Here is a 17500-nt window from a genome sequence, read left to right on the forward strand (position 1 = left end):
GGCCAGAAGTTCTGGGGAAGCCCTCGGGGAGGGGAGGCGGCGCTCCCGTGGGAAGGGCCCCCCCGCTGCCCCCGCGAGTTCCCGGGGACCTCCCCGGGAGGCTGCGAGCCCTCGCTCGGGGTAACCCGGGCACCGTGACCCCGCTGCGCTGGGGCTGGGAAAAGTCCCCACGCTCCCCATCCCCTTCCCGGCGGAGGGAGCCTCTGGATACCCGCTCCAAGGAGCCCCGGCGGGATCGGCTCCGTGCCCCGGCCCGCAGCCCCGGCCGAGCAAGGCGGCAGCGCTCACAGACAACCCCTTGGGTTATTTGGTTTTGTTGTTTCTATTTTTTTTTTTCATATTTTATTGTTGTTTATTTATCTTCTTTTTTTTTTCCGCCCGAAACCACACTTTAAAAATGATAAGGAACGGGTTTTATTGATTTTTTTTTTTTCCACCACAACATTAAGTTTATAACAATATAGGCTGTTTTAAAAATAGGACCGATCCCTAACAGAAAGCGAGAGGGCAGACAGAACAACCGAAAGGGGGAAACAAAATTTAAAATGAAACAAAGAAAAGAAACCAACCAACCCAAACCCTTGGGAAGACAGCAAACAATTGTCAGACAACAGGTGAGCAGACACTAAGACAGAGAGAGACTAGAGGTGTCCACTCCTCGCTTGATTTCTGCCTATTAAAATCCACGTACTCAATGGACTTTAGAAGAAAACTGTACATCATATCAAATAAATTAAAATTACCCTAAAGTTGATTGTCCTTCACTTAAAGCGCCCAGCTCACCGAATCTCCCTTATTTATTCGCATAAGCTGGGCTGATGCTAATTCCCATGCCCTGCTCCTCTCTTCTCACTTTCCTTCCCCCTTAATTCTCTTTTATTTATTTTGCACAACATGAAGAAACGCAATTTTACAATGCTAAAAACCCTTTCCTCACCATTCAAATAAAAGCAGTGCTTTAAGAATCATCGTACAATATTGCACAGTTCAAAAGTACAATAATATTAATAATAATAATAATAATTAGTATTACAAAAGAAAGCAAAAGGGTACAGATTTTTTTTTCCCCCCCAGATACCGAAATACCTTTACAAGGAAAAAAACCCGAAACAACCCGACAACTAGGAAAACAAGAATTATAAACAGGAATTAAAAATGTCTAAGTAAACGATAATAAATAATGGGTCGCTCAAAGCGTGCGGGTGTATTTAACCGTTCACTTTGAGGCTGTATTTCTTGCTCGTGAAAGTCTCATGACAGAAACCGAAAGGTACAAAACGTGGGCAAGCAAAGAGGCAAAGGTCTGCTTAAACGAAAAGCCGTGGTCGATGAAGTTTGAGTCACGACAGGATCAGGAGCCTGAACAATTATTTGGAGGCAGAAGGAGAGGTCCGAAAGGAACAGAAATTCAGCTTCCCGTTAGCGTTTGGCAAATCTCGAGGAGTGGCCTGGGACCATTCATTTTTTATTACTATCCCTTTTTTTCCCCCTTTTTTTTCTTTTTTTTTTCTTTTTTTCTTTTTTTTTTTTTTTTTTTACAAAAATAAACTAAAGCCACAGAGACCATCGCGGTTTTCATCCACGTTTACAAAAGGTGTGACAGCTCCAGGATTCTCTACAAGTCCCCGTTTTCGTTTTCCTCATTTTCGTTTCCCTCCCCCCGCCATTTTCCTTTTTATTTCTTTTTTACTTTTTCCTAAATTTTCGCGACTTTCCTCCTATCACCACCCGCCGAGGGGTCCCCCCAGCCCCGCACCCGTGTCCCCGCAGTCCCCCCCGCTCCGCAGACGCCGGCCGGGTGACTCGCACGAGGGGCTGCAGTACTTACAAGCGGGCGGGTGACTTGCGCGCCTCTCCGCGCCCCTCCGCGCAGCGGCGGCCGGGCTCAGACGGGCCGCAGGAGCGGCACGGAGGTGACCACGGGGTGGGAATAGTAGACGGGGTGAGGGAAGGTGAGCAGGGGCTGCGTGCCGGGGGCTCCGCCGCCCCCCGCGCCCCCCTCCGCGCCCGAGTTCTCGTGGTAGAGGATGGGGACGCGGACGATGCGCTGCGCGGCCGCGTGGCTCAGGTTGGCCGCCTCCAGCTCGGCCGCCAGCTGCCGCTTCCACTTGTTGCGGCGGTTCTGGAACCAAATCTTCACCTGGGTCTCTGTCAGGTGCAGCGAGGCGGCCAGGCCGGCCCGCTCCGAGCTGCTCAGGTAGCGCTTCATGTCGAAGGTGGACTCCAGCTGGAAGACCTGCGAGCGGCTGAACACCGTGCGCGTCTTCTTCTTGCGGCACGGTTTCTTCTCCGGGCTCTCCTCCCGCTTCTTCCAGTCCTCCGCGCCTCCCTCTTTCTTCGCCTCCTCCGAGTCGCTCTCCTCCAGGACGATCTCGTCGGGGCTCTTGGAGTCCAGCTCCTTCTGCTCCCCCTCCGCCTTCAGCAGCGGCTCCGGGGAGTCCCGGTCGGTGCCCGAGGCGGGGGACGAGTCCCTCAGCAGGGATTTCTCTGCGGCTGGATAGGAAGGACGAAGCGGGGCATGAAGGGGGGAGATGAGGGACACGAAGAGACACCTTCACCACCCAGGCCCCGCGTCCCGTCAGGGGGAACGGGACGAGCCGGCCGGACCCCCCGTGTCACCCCAGCGCCAGCTGCACCCCTCGCCCCGCCGCCCCCGGTCCCCACGGCCGCCGCCCCGCCGGGCAGAGAGGGAGGGAAGGAAAGAGTGATGGAAGTTGCGGGGAGCGGTACCTTCCGTGCGGGGCAGGTGGGCTCCGGCCGGCGTCAGGGCGTAGGGGTACCACCAGGTCTGGGCGCGCTCCAGGCAGTGGGCGCTCAGGGCGAAGCGCGGCGCCGGGATCTCGAAGCGGGGGAAGGCGAGGTCGCCCACCTGCGAGAGGGCGAAGCCGGCGCCGTCCACCGCCGCCTTGCCCGAGGGGGCGAACAGCGCCCGCGGCTGCTTGGGGGGCGCCTTGGGGGGGCCACCGTTGAGCAGGTTCTTGATGTAGAAGGACTCCTTGGGGGGCGGCGGAGGGGCGCTGGGTGGCTCCTGCCCGGTCTCCGGCATCCTCCGCTGCCCGCCCGGCTCCTGGCCGCCGCTGGCCCCGCAGCCCGCGCCCGGCGCGCAGGTGGCGGCTCCCGGCGGCGCGGGGGACAGGCGCGGCGGGGCGGCGTGGGAGCGCGGCGGCGGGGCCGGCCGGGGGCCCCTCGCATGGGGGGGCGGCAGGGCGGGGGGCCGGGGGGACCCGCGCAGCCCGCGGCACCGGGGGGCTGCTGCGGGCAGGCGGAGAGCCGGGGTCGTCTCTGCCGCCGCCGCCTCCCGCCGCCGCTGCTGCTGCGTCAACCTGGCGCCGGATGCTAATGGTGAAATCAAAATGTCATCCCCGTTCCGCGCGGGGAGCACGCGGCGATTGGGCGCGCACAAAGGCGAATGGGATCAGGCGGGAGGCGGCGGGAGGAGAGGGCTCCGCGCAGCCCCTGCCCGCAGCCGCTGCGGGCCCGGCCCTCCCCCCCGACGCGCCGCCGTGCCCGGAGGCGGCGACCGCCCGCCCGTTCCCGGCGTTTACAGAGTCCAATTAGGCGGCGAGCGGGGCCGGGCCGGCGGCACAAAGGGACCGGCTCGGCGGAGCGCGGCGGGAGCGGCGGCGGGCGAATGGCACGGGCCGCGCCGCTCCTGCCTCAAAACCGCCCCCGCCCCGCCGCGCCGCCCCCCGCGCCCCCGCCCCGCGCTGCCGGGAACAAAAGCCGCCCGCGGCCGAGGGGGGGGGAGCGGGCCGGGCCGAGCCCCGCCGGGATACCGGGCACCGGGACACCCTCTCGCTGCGCTCCGCCGCGGGGCAGAAACGACTTAGCGGACGGCTGCGGGGCGGCGGCCGCGGGGCGGCGGGAGGGCTCTTTCCCGACGGTGCCCTCCGCGCCCGGGCAGCCCTGCCGCGCCCGCGGTCCCCGGCAGCGCAGGAGCGGGGCCGGCGGGACACGTCGAGCCCGCGGCGGAGTGACAGTGGGCACGACCTGGGCTCTTGGGATCAGGGCACAAGGCACTCCCGGGATTCGCTCCCGCCCTGCTCCCGGGATTCGGGCTCCGGGCGCTCCCGGGGTTCGGTCACGGGGCACTCCCGGGATCCATCCCTGCCGCTCTGGGTGTTCGGGCACGGGGTGCTCCCGAGATCTATCCCAGCCATTCCCGGGATCCATCCCCGCCGTTCCTGGGATCCATCCCTGCCCCGCTCCCTGGATCCATCCCCGACGTTCCCGGGATCCATCCCCGCCGTTCCTGGGATCCATCCCTGCTCGCTCCCTGATCCATCCCCGACGGTCCCGGGATCCATCCCCGACGTTCCCGGGATCCATCCCCGCCGTTCCCGGGGTCCGGGCACAGGGCGCCCCCTGCCGGGCCGCGGGAGCGCCCCGCGTTCCGGGACCGGCGGGCCCGGAGCATCCCCGCACCTCCCCGCACATCCCGGGACACCGGGAAGCGGCGGCAACGTGAGCCCCCGTAGGGCGGTAACACCGCGTACTGCCCGCCGGTACCCGCTCCAGTGGCAGCAGTGCGGAGGGAAGGTGTGGCTCCTGTTTTGGGACGTGAGAAGGAAGTGGGAAGGAAAGGAAGGAAAGGAAGGAAGGAAGGAAGGAAGGAAGGGAGGAAATATCAACCACTCAATTCTGCCATTCTTCTAAACATCTGGAACACCTTTGAGCACGCACTGCAAAAATCTGCCCTGGCACATGCAGAGCCCTGGACTCAGATGTGCTCACAGGTGCATAAGAGGCAACAATCTCTACTTCTAAACATTTTAATGCCCAGATCAAATCTGCCTGATTTTTCTTGCTATTTTGTTTTAAAGACATCCACTTGGCAATTTGAAGCAAGACATCTTTTTTCTGAATCAAACTCCCCAGCTCTTCTTCCTCCCCCCGAACACCTGGGGTTATAAATAGAGAGGGAATTTATATAGAGCCGGTCACACAACATTTTTGGCTGCAACGGATGTGGTATTTCATGTACCTTCCACACATCTCGGGAATGGGGTCTCAGCAATCAGTAGTTTGCAGAAATACTCTGTTATTAACAACTGTCTCTTGTTTCTGCTCTCGTTAACAGCTTAAAGCACCTGGCAAAGTAAAGGTCATCGGGAGTTTTTCAAAGAAATGCTATTTCTCTGGGAATATCCCTCAGCTCCGGGGTAAAATGTACAAAGGGAAAAAAAAATGGACAGAAAGAAAATGGTTTCTATTCAGAAAACAGCCAATAGCCCCCTAGCCCAGGCTCCTACCTGAGACCTGGGATAAAGCTCTGTGTTAAATGTTTGCAGCTCTTACATGAAAAGCCAAGGGTGAAAGCTTCTTATAGAAGAACCCAGTGCATTTCTCCATCTCAGTGAAGATTTTATTTAGATATGAGTCACCAAAATAATTCTGTCCTGAAACTCCCACCCTTTTCCATCCATCTTTCACTGCTTTGATAATTATGAGGTCCTAATCCCTTTGGAGTCCCTCAGGGCAAACAACTCACGGTAGAGAGCCAAGCAAGGACAAAAAATCAAACCAGCCTCTGGAAATGTTAAAAGAAATTCCCACTTTGCAATTTTTTACTACAAAACAAACAAACAAACAAAACCCTGCAGTGTTCTAAAAGAGCATTTCTCTGTCTCTATTATTTAAGGTCCATAGATTTCTAATTTATTTATGTATTTTATTTATTCCCCCTCCCCAGCAACATCTGGATGTTAAAGACTGGTATTGACCATTCCCCCCTTCATCCTTGGTGATGGAGCTGAGTGGATTTTGCTGCAGTCTTTATTTCTGTTTCTAGACTTTCACTTGTACCATTCCATTGTAAACAGATAATTATTATTTCATTAGTGTTGCAATTCAGAATTAATTGGCTAATTTACACATGGATCAATTGTATAAATGTGATGTTTGTGATCAGTGCTTGATATGATTTAAAGTAATTGTTTATTTTCAGGTTTTGGCTGTATTGTATTGCAAAGTGATTTATCTCCTTATTTATCCTGTCTCAGCACTGCCTCTTCTTTTTCATTATTTTTCTAAAGAGCTACACTCCTGCTAGGCTGGAGCGTGAACCTGTGTGCTGTGATTCTGTGGAGCCCCACTGCTGTGAGCTCCAAAAAGCCCTGCCTTGCAGCCTGCTGCTGAGGATGTGCAGCAGCCCTGCTTCCCTGGAAGGAATTACCCACTGCAGCCTGTATTTCACCCAGATTCTTGTCCCATCTTTATCTGCCACCCCTGAGCATCCCCACTGTGATCACAGGTGACAAACTTTGGGTCACCTCGGGTTCAGTTTTCTCTTTGCCATCCTGAGGAAAGGGCAGTGCTGAGTTTCCTTGTTCCTTTATTTGTCCAAGTGGAAGCTCTCCTGAAGATGTTTGCAGCGTCTGGCCTTCCAGCAATTGTAGGGAAGCAGAATTCCTCCCAGACACTGCTTGATTCCATGGATAACATTAGACATACTTCCACAGGAAAATGCTGAGGCCCCTCCTTTCATCAGGGTTTAGATGTCCAGAAAGAGAAGAAAGAAAGGATGAGAAGACATTTAACGGCTTGCCCCACACAGAAACACTCCCTCCCCGGGCAACCAAAAGGAATCCTTCCACCATCAGATTTTAGAGCTCCTGTCATGCTGTCCAGGCGTACAAACAGAATTTTGTGAGTGCCAGAGATTAACTGCTGCAGAGTCGGAGCTGTTCTCAATGGCTCTCCCCTTCCTATTGCAAATCCTTTCATATGATCAGGGCCTTCTTAAAATCTGAGTTCTTCAGAAACATGGCATTTCTCTGTCAGTCTTTCAAGTGCTTCTTCTGAAATGCATGGCTGGAAATAAACAGAGGTTATGCAGAAAAGGGATGCTACTTTCTCATCAAAAGGAATGTCTCTTGTGGGATGTATTTGATAAGGATGTTTTATTTGAGACTGGAAAAACTACAAGGGAGTTGTGCTTCGAAGCCTATCTCAGGTTTCCCCAGGCTGAGTGGATCAGGGTGCATGAGATGTGTGTGGGTTGAGAGGTATTTTGGAACAGTTAAGGTTGTTCCCTTATTATGCCTTACAATGGCATTTTTGTACCTTTAAATGGAAGGCTTTGTTCGTGTCTGTTTTCCAGTGGCTTCCTGGCAAGCTGAGAGTCTTCCCTGACAAATATTAAAGTCTCATAGCACTTCAAGAAAGCAGATTGTTCAATTTATGAGACTTTTATTTCTGAGGCTCGTCACAGTCGTGTGTCTGACTCACAGAGATATCATTTTTATCGGAAAAGGGGAAGAATTTCTAGGTTGTTATGCTTTTGTGAAACAAGTCCCTCTGCAAATTCTGTGTAATTTGGAGTAAAACCACAGGGACAGAACTGATGAGGTGCAGGTGAGGTGATCTAAGCACAGTCTTTGTCTCACAGAGCACTACACACGTACTCTGTAGAATGTGATAAGATGGTCTGATGTCATCACAAACTCATACAACATATCCTTTGCTTTTGTCATTTGGACTTGCCCACCAGACTAATTTCTAGAAGGTTTCATCATCCTGGTGTTAGTCATGTGTGCGCAATTTATCACTTCCACAAGTGAACTCACCGAATGGAGGTCAGCGAAACACACTGGAGGAAATCCAGTGTGAGAAGCATCACTGGAGGATTTGAAGGCAGGGCATGTACTGTTCTTTAACATCTTATCCAAACATAAACTTCAGTTCATCTTTCAAAATATGTCAGGACAGAGACACCCATAGAAAAATGAATGAAGGTGGCTTTGCAGCTTCTATATCTGAAGACCCGTGCTTTTATAGCCAGTTGTAAACTCTGAAGTATAGTGTAAAAAAATAAAAACACCCCAAAATCAAAACCAGGACTATGTAAACATCAGGACCGGTGAAATCCGAAATAAGCAGATTTCTTTGTGGCCATAAATAGGTCATTTATCAAAATCCACAAAAAATCCCGTCACCTCACCTGAAAAGTGCTGAGTATTTCCAGCTCCTACTGAAATAGAAAATTGCTGCACAGCTCTGTGGTGAATGTGGCTAGAAAAGAGGTGTTCCAACCAACACTCAGCCTTCAGGTCCAGGATCCAAACTATCCATTTGCAGAGAGCCAACAGAGAGCAGAGCACATCCAATGTTTGTGTGCAGGGCAGCTGGATAATGTGCAGTTTTAGGAGTTCTTAAATAATCATTGATTTCAAAAGTGTTACAGCCCATTGACTCAAAAATCAGCTGCTTATAAAGCCTCTCATGTTCACATCACAGATCCTTGGCAATTGTGCAGGAGTTATGCTGGATGTACATACTGAACATGGGCTGTATTTTGAATTTCATGGAAAGATCCTGAGATCACCCTAATTTCCCCAAGAAGGTTTGCTGTAGCTGGCATGTCAGTCTGAACCAGCTTGTTCCCCAAAATAGCTCATGGTTTTGCAAAACAAATGAATGATGGGGTCATTTTGTGCCTCCACAAGAGCTTCTTTGTCAAAACCTCAGTGTGCTTTGCACTTATTAATGACTCTGCCTTGCCTGCCAGTCCCCAGGGAAGGCTGCTCCTCGGGGAAGCTCCGTGTTTCAGGAATCCCAGGAAGCCAAAGTGATGCACACACCACAGGAGGCTCCTTCTCCCTCTTTTGGCTGGGGCATCTCCAAGACTTCTTGTCTTCAGATGTTCAGACAGTGTAAGTACTCACGTCCCTCCCACGGTGCACAGACTCTGTTCTATCAGTCCTGCAAAACAGAACAGGAAAAAGAATGGGTTTTGGGCTTCTTTCTGCACAACATTTCTGTAAATTCCAGGGAAAACTTTATCCTAGACAGCAAAGTTGCTTATTTCTATATATATTAATATAAATGCACAAATCCACATTATAAACACAAAGTATCAGAGGCAAAGAAATGACTAGACAAATTTCAAATCATCCTTCTTTGAGCCACAGCTTCACATTTAAGTTTTTCTTTGTTGTTGTTTGGGGTTTGGATTTGTTTTTTTTTTACATTGCTGCCTTTTTTTTTATTATACCATTGAAAATTTGGAGATCTATTAGAAAGACGAGCATTATACAGAAAATATTTTTAATGCATTTTGGTTAAACATTAGCAATATACACCAGAAATTCATCAGTAATAAACCTGATGGAAGCAATGCTGGTGGAGAGCAGTAGAAAGATTAAATGCAGGTTGTGCAAAACGCTTCATTGCCATCACAGCCATCAGAGTTACATGTTTTTTTGGACAAGAGAGGATTCCCTTTGGAATTGAGCCACAGGGATCCAACCAGTCCAGAGTGGTGGCTTGAAACTCCTTCCTCATATGGAGATATGAAAAGCAGCCATGAAGAATTAACAAAGCACAGCTAAGGGTGACTTTTCCACATCACTTTACATTAAGAGATTTTTGGTTTGTCACTAAGGATCAGTAAAAATATCAGAAAAACAAACCAATTAAAAGGGACTGAGTGCAGTTGAACACCTTCTTCAAGGTGGCAGATAGGGAAAATAATAATAAAATATTATGTATGACAGAAAGTGCAAGAATTTCAGCTGGGTATACATGTCATGCAACATATTTTAAAATGTTTGGTATCTACAGAGCAATAGCATTGTCAAAATAATAATTTTAGCATATAAACAAACATTAGCTGTTTCTCCTCAGCAGCCTGATGTGTATTCTTGCCATGTGTTGTCATTCCCAGAGTGTGACATTTTTTGTGCAGTGCTGCCATGAAAAAACCCCTCACCACATAACCAAACCCACCCAAATCACTGCTGCTTCAAGTGTTCCAGCCAGGAAAATCCTGTAGAGTACACGTCACACTGCCATGAGAAGTTTGTTATGTATTGCTGTGCTTGAGAGCTGCAGTGGAGTGAAGAATAGAGGAAATGCTAAAAGACTCGAGGGCAAACATGCAAATGACATCTCTGCTTTTTGTTTGTTTGTTTGTTTGTTGGCATCAAGGGCTGCTCCGAGGGAGAAGATGAGGTGCTGTCTCTCCAGTAAGAGATCCTGATCTGATTCTGTTCCAGCCACGATGCTTGTAAAGCACTGAAGCTGATCAGAAATTGCAGAGCACTGATCAGGATTTCCAGATGTCCTTGAAAATGCCCTTCACCTTCACAACCAGGCTCTGAAATGATAATATATTGATCGGAATGCTTGGCAGCAGCGTGACACACGCAGGGTTATTGATAAGCAGCGCTGATATTTTCAGGTGACAAACAAGGGTGGGGGAGGCGATTAAAACAGGAATGCACAGCTGCCACGAGAATCTCCAGCTGGGAAACTTGGGCTCTGAGTGATATCGCCCACCAAAAGGTTTCTGCTTTTTGTCTGGGAACACATTTGCATCTGAACCTGCGGAGAATAATTCCTGATATTGCTATACTAGTGCTAATAAAGGCAAATCCCGCAGCGCATGGATGGAGCCCCGGACGCCTCCCCGCCCGCCCCGGAGGCGCGGCCGCCCTTCAGCACCGCGGCCAGCGCCGGCAGCGTTCCCCGCGGGCTCGGGCTCCCGTCCCGCCCGCCCCATCCTCCGCACACCCCGGGATAACGCTGCTGCTCCGAGCAGGTGAAGGGCCAGAGCTCCGATGTGCTCCTGGGGCTGTGCGAGAGAGAAAGAGGGGACTTAATGGCTGTGTTCTAGAGGCAAAGCCAAACCAACAAACAAGAAAGAATTAGAGGTTTGCTGCTATTGTAGAAGCTCCAAATAACAAAATAATTAAATGTATCTGAACCTTGAGATTACAAATTCAATCCAGGACCCTTTGTCTATTGTGCCCTGAGCCTTCTCGGGCAAATTCAAGAGAATTACATCTCGGGTTATTTTAATATCAAAGCATTCCATAAGAAGACGTAGGAATTGTTTCCCTTTCCAATAGTGTTGATGCTTTGCCCTGTTTATTCCCCAGCTGGTATTTTTTGTACTTCTCAGGGATATATCAAAGTTTATGCAGTATATGTAACTTGGGGGAGATGGAAAAGGCATTGACAATATTAATTGTTTCATAAATAGCGTCAGATAGGATATGCTTTTTATACCCTTGGTTTAAACCCTGTTAGTGAAAAACCAATACCCTGCCATTTGTTTATACTTTTCTTGGCGTACAAGGCAGATATATTAGAGAGAATGAAGCCAATAAAAGGTTACAGGCAGCCTTTTCCACTCTCAACTTTTAGGCATGGCCCCTTTTTCAAAAGAAAACTGTCTTTTATTTTGGAACATTATAACCATTCCCCCTGTCTGTAAAAATGTATGAAGAACCAGAAATTACAAAGGACCAAATAGAAAGGACCGTTGCTTTTAGGTGAGCACTTCTTCACACAAACAATTCCATAGAATCCACCACAAGCAATTCCATGCCTCCACAAGTACCTGCTGAGGCAGAGGGATGAAGGGCTCCACTAGCCAGCCCAGCAGTGTGGGGGTCTCTGAGGCAAAGCTGCCTCAGAGAAAAAGGCTCAGCATCAAACAAAAACCCCTCTTTCCTTCAGTATTCTTATTTGGATCCAAGAAGTTTGTCACAGAACAAGTCCTGAGAGTGGAAAGAGGAACTGCAACCAATCCCAAAGGCAGCACATGACTGATAGTTTCAGACAAGGAAAACGATCTTCAAATTAATTACTGGAGTTCTTGCAAAAGTTTTTAATCCAAGCAATGGTAAAAGAGACTCCTAAAAAAACTATTTGCACTGCAAGAATTTTACTCCTTGCAGTCCTTTTATTTCCCTTATTCAGCCTTTTAGTCCCTGCAGGAAGGGACAAGGAGGTAGGTTATGGTGGGTTTACCTGCTAGGGTGTGGGGGGGTTGCCTCTGTTTTCATTAAAAAAAATATTTTAATCATGTTCTATGCAGTGTCACATGCCAAAGAAATACAACCCTTGCACATCTTTAAGCAAGAGTTTCAATGCTGCCGTGTTCTGCTATATTAATATTACAGTTTTGGAAGATATGTAGCATAGCAGCAACTAACTGAGGGCTGGAACATTGGAAATCAAGAGAGGGAAGAAGGAAGAAAATGCCATTCAATATTCCTGGAAATTCCGTAGAAATCAGTGGAAATGTGCTGTGCATGGTTTTTTCTCATACCATGAAATGGTCCCACTGCAGTCTTGAGTCCCTTTTGCAGGATGCCAAGAGCTGCAGTTATCCTTAAGGAAAGGCACTCCCAGGGTTTTCCCTTGATCTGTGAACAGGAAATGTGAAGCTCGATGTCCTGGTTTTCAAAGCAGCTCTTCATGGATCATCTCCTACAACTTCAGGAACTTTCTGTGCACAATCAAAGGTCAGGCCCTGTGGCAAAGGCATAAAATTCATTACCAGAGGGAACACCAGGGCATGGTCCTTTCTCCATTCCAGCTGCACAGGGGAGGAGGCTTTGCTTAGCAATCACTTCTATTCCAGACCTATTTATTGCTCAGACTACAGTAAATCAGGAGTATTGACTTCTTCAGCATCTCTGAGACACAGAAGGGTTTTAAGGACGTGCTCCAGAAAAGTAGAAACTTGCTGAAAAACAGAGGAGGAAAAGCCATAGCCAGAGGTACCTGTGGAGGCACCATGTGTCAAAGCCAGGCAGAGATCAGATTTTTTATTTACCTCCCAGGCAGAGCCTCTGCACGCCCAGACTTCAGCAATACCTGGAGAGGACTGACAGGTACCTACACGAGTAAAGAAAGCAGTAAGAGTGACAAAAGCAACAAGAATAAATGCTGGCTGGAAGGTGCTCCCACTTGCTGCCCACAGCTGATTGTAGCCCTGTGTAATGTACTTGGGACAAGGTGAGAAAGCCACCCTGAGCAGCGTCCTCCACCCTAAATCCTCCCGTGATCTGGTCAGACAGAGGGAAGAGCATCGGGGTTACCCAATAAAAAGTACATTTTAAAGAGCCACTTTTCACCCCTTTTCTAGCACAACCTTTTCCAGTTGCTCTGGAAGGCCAAGAGAGGCAAAAAGAGAGAATTTTTCTCCCTCAGTGCAAAAGAAGATGTGACAACAGGTGGACTCTGTGTAAAGTCTTTACCTAAGTCATGTTAATCTCACCATCAGACCCTAATCTCCTGCTCCAGCATTAGAGAACACAGTGCATCCCACCCATGGCATCAAGGCTGACCCAGCAACACCCTTTTGCCTCTCACATCTGTTGAGCTGATCTGAAACACCACAACCAAATCCCATTTCCAGCAACGCACGTGCTTTGCCTTGCTCCTCAACCTGCCAGTCCTAATGACTTGCAATTAAATAAAAGCCTTCCTCATGCTCTGGTTCTCCCTGCCCATCCTCCCTGCGAGGCTGTGGCTTTAATTTCACCCTTTTCACAGCAGCAGACTCCTAGGGCAGGCAGCAGGATTATGACTCACATACTGTGGGAAGTAATGATGATCCAAAAAGCAAACGGAGGTGGGCAGTGAAGGAGAAATCACTTATGCAAATAGAAATATTTTCAATAATGATCAACAGCATGAGAAAGAATATAGGAAAAATTACATTAGGCAGAGGAGCTTCATTTTTAAAATGTTCCCTAAGTGCTAGAAATCTTCCCATCTTCATTTTTCCCTTTAAACTCTGTCATTTGTACAGCCTATTAACCTTTAACTTTATGACTATCCTAACGTGAAATACTGGCAGCATTTAAGTGTGAGAATACTCGAGACCTGCCTTCCTGGTTGGCAACAGAGGTGAAGCACTTTCTTTTAAATCAGTCATTTTTAATATCAGTCATATACACACAGCATCAGAGACACTATTTTTAGATTCACGTGCTGGTGTTACTTATAATAAATGCTCTACAGACCCCAGTTATCTTCCCTCAGAGATCTTACAGAGCCCTTCTTGTCTGTCCTCTCTCAGTTTGTCTCCTTAATTGTAGTCTTCAATTCTGCTCAAAAGTAGAGGAGAAAATTAAGTCAAATCACTTCCTTCAAATTCCCTCTTTCCTGCTCTTAAAAAAGACGATGTAAAATTAATTATTTGTGTTTACCAGAGCTGCTGAGGAGTCGAGCCGAGGCTGGGACTTCATTGTGTGAAGCCCTGCACCGCTGTTATTGCAGCCACTTCTGCCCTGCAGACCTGGCGTGGGGCAGGTGAGGAGGGGTGATTAAGTGACTTCCAAAAGGTGGTGAAGACAAAGTGGCTCATCCTGGTGGTGAGTGCTGGGGCTGTATCGATTCCACCTGCGGCAGGGGATGGAGGAGCTTTAGCATGGAGCTTGTGAGGTTTTAATCGTAACCATTAGTTCAATACACAGGAGTGACAAGGGCTGCTCAGACCTGAGGACGGGAACCTCTGTTGTTTGTAGCTAAATCTCAGCGATAAAACAGCACCCAGAGATGAGGACGGATGATCTGCTGGGAATCTGCTGGATGTCCTCTGTGCCAGTGAGTGCCCTCCTCAAGGGCTGGGCATGGCCCTGCCGTGGGGCACCACCGTGGCCTGGGAGAGCATCCAAAAGGAACTTTCAGTTGGAAAGAACAGCCAAAGCTGTTACACTGATGGCTAAGAAAACATTTCCTGAGAGCTGAACCGCCAGAATTTATTTACACAAAGCCTTCCCCTTTTCCCTTGCTCTTTCAGACTCGGAAACCTTCGAGAAGCTCAGCAGGGAGCCCTGGAGCAGCACTTTAAGCCAGTTTTCCAGGCAGGAGCCTGTGCCTCTCTCTTTAATCAGAAAATATCCAGCCCCAAGGAGCAAGACAGGGACCACAGCAGCCCTGGCTGCCCAGCCCTTCCCTGCGCACCTCAGGGTGGGCAGGAGGAAGCCCAGGGCTGTACAAATGTCCCTCTCTGTCACCTCCAAGGCACGGTGCTCCCTTCCTGGGTGAAGGACATGGGCAGGGTACTGAGAGCAGTGCTAGTGCTGGTGTGTTTCAGCTGTGACAAAGGTTTGAACCAGGAGTTTTTACTCTGATGCAAGCTCTCTTCTGAGCTTTCACTGTCTTAGGGAATCTTCTGCTCTCAGGACTGCTCTCCTGAACCTGATAAAGATTCACTGAAACTGCAGACTCACTTTGGGGTAGAAATGATCAGCCACCAGCCCAGGCCAAGCAGGAGATCTGGAAGGATTTTTGGCTATGGATCAAATTCAACCAAGGAAAATAAATTGGTGGGACAACTAAAGACTTGAGCAAGACTCAGTCAAAGGAGGAAATTCAGAGCTAAGCTTGCTCTTGCATCCTATGTGTACCCTGTCTTACAGTTCCCCAGCCTGTCCTTTCTCATCCTTTGAGGGGATTTCTGAGGCACCAGAGGAAGCAGATGGAATTTATGTTTAGGTTGGTGTCTAGATTTTCCACTAGACTCTGTCCAAAGCATCCATGAAATGGAGTTCAGCACACAGCAGGCACAGGGATTTCCTCAGGTGACAGCTCAGGTCTTGCAGGGACAGCTGGCACATGCCACCACACCCAGCACTGCCAGCACACCCATGTCACCTCCTGCTCACACAGGACCTGAGGAAAGTCCCCAAAACTTCCGCAGGGTTCAGCCACCTCATCGTGGAGCTGCTTTCCTAAACTCCAGCTGGGTTTTTAGAAGCACGTTTAGTTCAGGCGCGCTCTTGGGCCCTATTGATTTGAATGCAACAATCATATGTTTAAAACTTAGCATGTGTTTAATTGCTGCACTGAATAACAGCAGCAGGATCTGGTGCTCACACGCCTTGCTGACCCAGTGCTGGGAGAGAAATGTGGTGCCAGCCTCACAGCAAGATGGCATTTGTCCCAAACCTGAAATGAGATGAACCCAAATTCTTTTTTTTTATTTTTAAAGTACATATAGTTTCCTAAAAGAAAGGTAAGCACTAATTAATTTGGAAGGGAAACTATGTAAAAGCGTCTTGTTCATTTAGCTCTTACTCTCAGGTATTTCATTTTTGGCATTTTCCTAAAGTTTTCATCTCTCCAAGCCTTGTTTTATGGTTAGTATAAGGTCAGCCTGAAAGATAATATATTGTGACTGTTATATTATTTATTTCAAAGCCAAGTTATTGATTATTGCACGCTGAAAATGACAAATGGCATCTCAGAAAGGCACGGTCAGCGAGTTCTATTAAAGAAATGATAGTATTGCTCATGGATTGTTAAAAGGTTCGGTTTAGATACTTTATAGGTTTATATCCATCACTATTTAATGACCAAATGATGAAAAATATGAGTCACAGGGACAATTTCTTTCTGTTACAGTTTTACATTTAAGCAGTTAGCAAAATAAGAGAAATTTTTGTACTGGGGTTTATGCACCCAGACCTTGTAATCTAGGACTGAGCTTGATTGTTTTAAAGGCAATGATTCAATACAGGTAACCATTGTGCACCTGGGGCACACTGGAGAGGATCAAATCCTTCCTGTGCAGTGCTGGTGCTTAAATGGGGGTGGGATGGAGCCAGGGAGGCAGGAGGGCATCCATTGTGTTACACACCCCACCAAGGAGCCCCACTAACTCCCCAGAGCTCCTCTCAGGGCCCAGTCCCAGGCCAAGACATGGGGAAATGCTCATTTTCCCAGCATGATCCCACCAGGCAGGGCAGAGGAGCTCAGGGATGGGTCACCCTGCAGGAACAGACATCAATGAGTAGGATCCAATCCCACCCCAGGTCAGTCCTGGTGTCCCTGGTGTCCCTGATAACCCTGGTGTCCCTGATGTCCTCCATTCCCCTTCCTAAAGGGAGCCAGAGTAGGATTTGGCCTGCTTTCCCCCTATTTAACCCCACGAGCTCAAGCTGGAACCCAGAAAGCATTACTTTCTTGTTTGCCACAGGTAGGAAAGCCTCTCTTTTCACTTGTATTCTCTTAGAGCCATCTGCTCAGAACACTTTCAAAATGATGGCAATTAGGGATAAGAGCTAATAACACTCCAACCTGCATGCTGGGAAATGCCATTTAATCACTATTGCCTTCCCTGGCAAATAAGGAGCAGCCTCGACTGGACCAGGGTGATAAAGCTCCCATGCCGGCGCAAATGAAGAGCCCAGCTGCAGTGTTTGCCACTGTGAATTGTAGCTGCAAGACCTGGAATCTGGCCTAAAGAGCTGATATAAATCCAGCAGAATAAATCTTTCCCTACTGCCTGTGGTTTCACACTGCCTTAACTCAACTCTTTTACCTAATCTCTGACCTTCCTTTGTAATTTTTCATGTTTCCCAGGTAAAACTCAGGGTGCTCATCAGAGGGAGGCTGAGCCATGAGCGCTGGGGAGTTCAGGATTTTCCTGAGGGAGATGAACCGGGCTGTGCCAGGGTGTGCTGGTGGGAAACCTTTGGCAGTGCTCTGCACTCAATTTCCCAGTGGCAGGAGCATCACTCTACTCCCTTCTCCTGCATCCTGTGACAGAAACGAGCCCTGTGAAATCATGCCCAGAGAGCAGGAGCAGGGTGGAAGATGCTCTCCCACCAACAGCTACAGGGAAGATTCCCAGCTCCAGAGCCAGGGTGATTGACCACAGTCCCTGGCAGGTGTAGCAGGGCAGGATCCAAGTGCAACTGCCCATCCCAAAATGACCATCTGGGTACATGCCTGTAAATCAAAAGATGCC

The 17500-nt window shown here is 49.2% G+C and overlaps 1 protein-coding gene across 1 annotated transcript; it reads right to left on the reverse strand.

Annotated features, from left to right (window-relative positions):
* Nucleotides 1-396: 396 nt before the first annotated feature.
* Nucleotides 397-3083, reverse strand: HMX3 (H6 family homeobox 3). Its single transcript, XM_032117087.1, has 2 exons — nt 2731-3083; nt 397-2493 (listed from the first exon to the last, which is right to left on the reverse strand). Exons 1-2 carry the CDS (start codon nt 3044-3046, stop codon nt 1886-1888), a joined length of 924 nt encoding a protein of 307 aa, XP_031972978.1. The 5' UTR covers nt 3047-3083; the 3' UTR covers nt 397-1885.
* Nucleotides 3084-17500: the final 14417 nt, after the last annotated feature.

This window comes from Corvus moneduloides, chromosome 8 (assembly GCF_009650955.1).
Source record: "Corvus moneduloides isolate bCorMon1 chromosome 8, bCorMon1.pri, whole genome shotgun sequence".
Classification (NCBI taxonomy): domain Eukaryota; kingdom Metazoa; phylum Chordata; class Aves; order Passeriformes; family Corvidae; genus Corvus; species Corvus moneduloides.

Bases quoted from the DNA above. Each gene is read 5' to 3' on its own strand.
- HMX3 (XM_032117087.1), bottom strand. From the start codon at position 3,046: ATGCCGGAGACCGGGCAGGAGCCACCCAGCGCCCCTCCGCCGCCCCCC. The intron at 2,494-2,730 runs GTACCGCTCCCC...CTTCCTATCCAG, and splicing joins CCACCTGCCCCGCACGGAAG to CCGCAGAGAAATCCCTGCTG.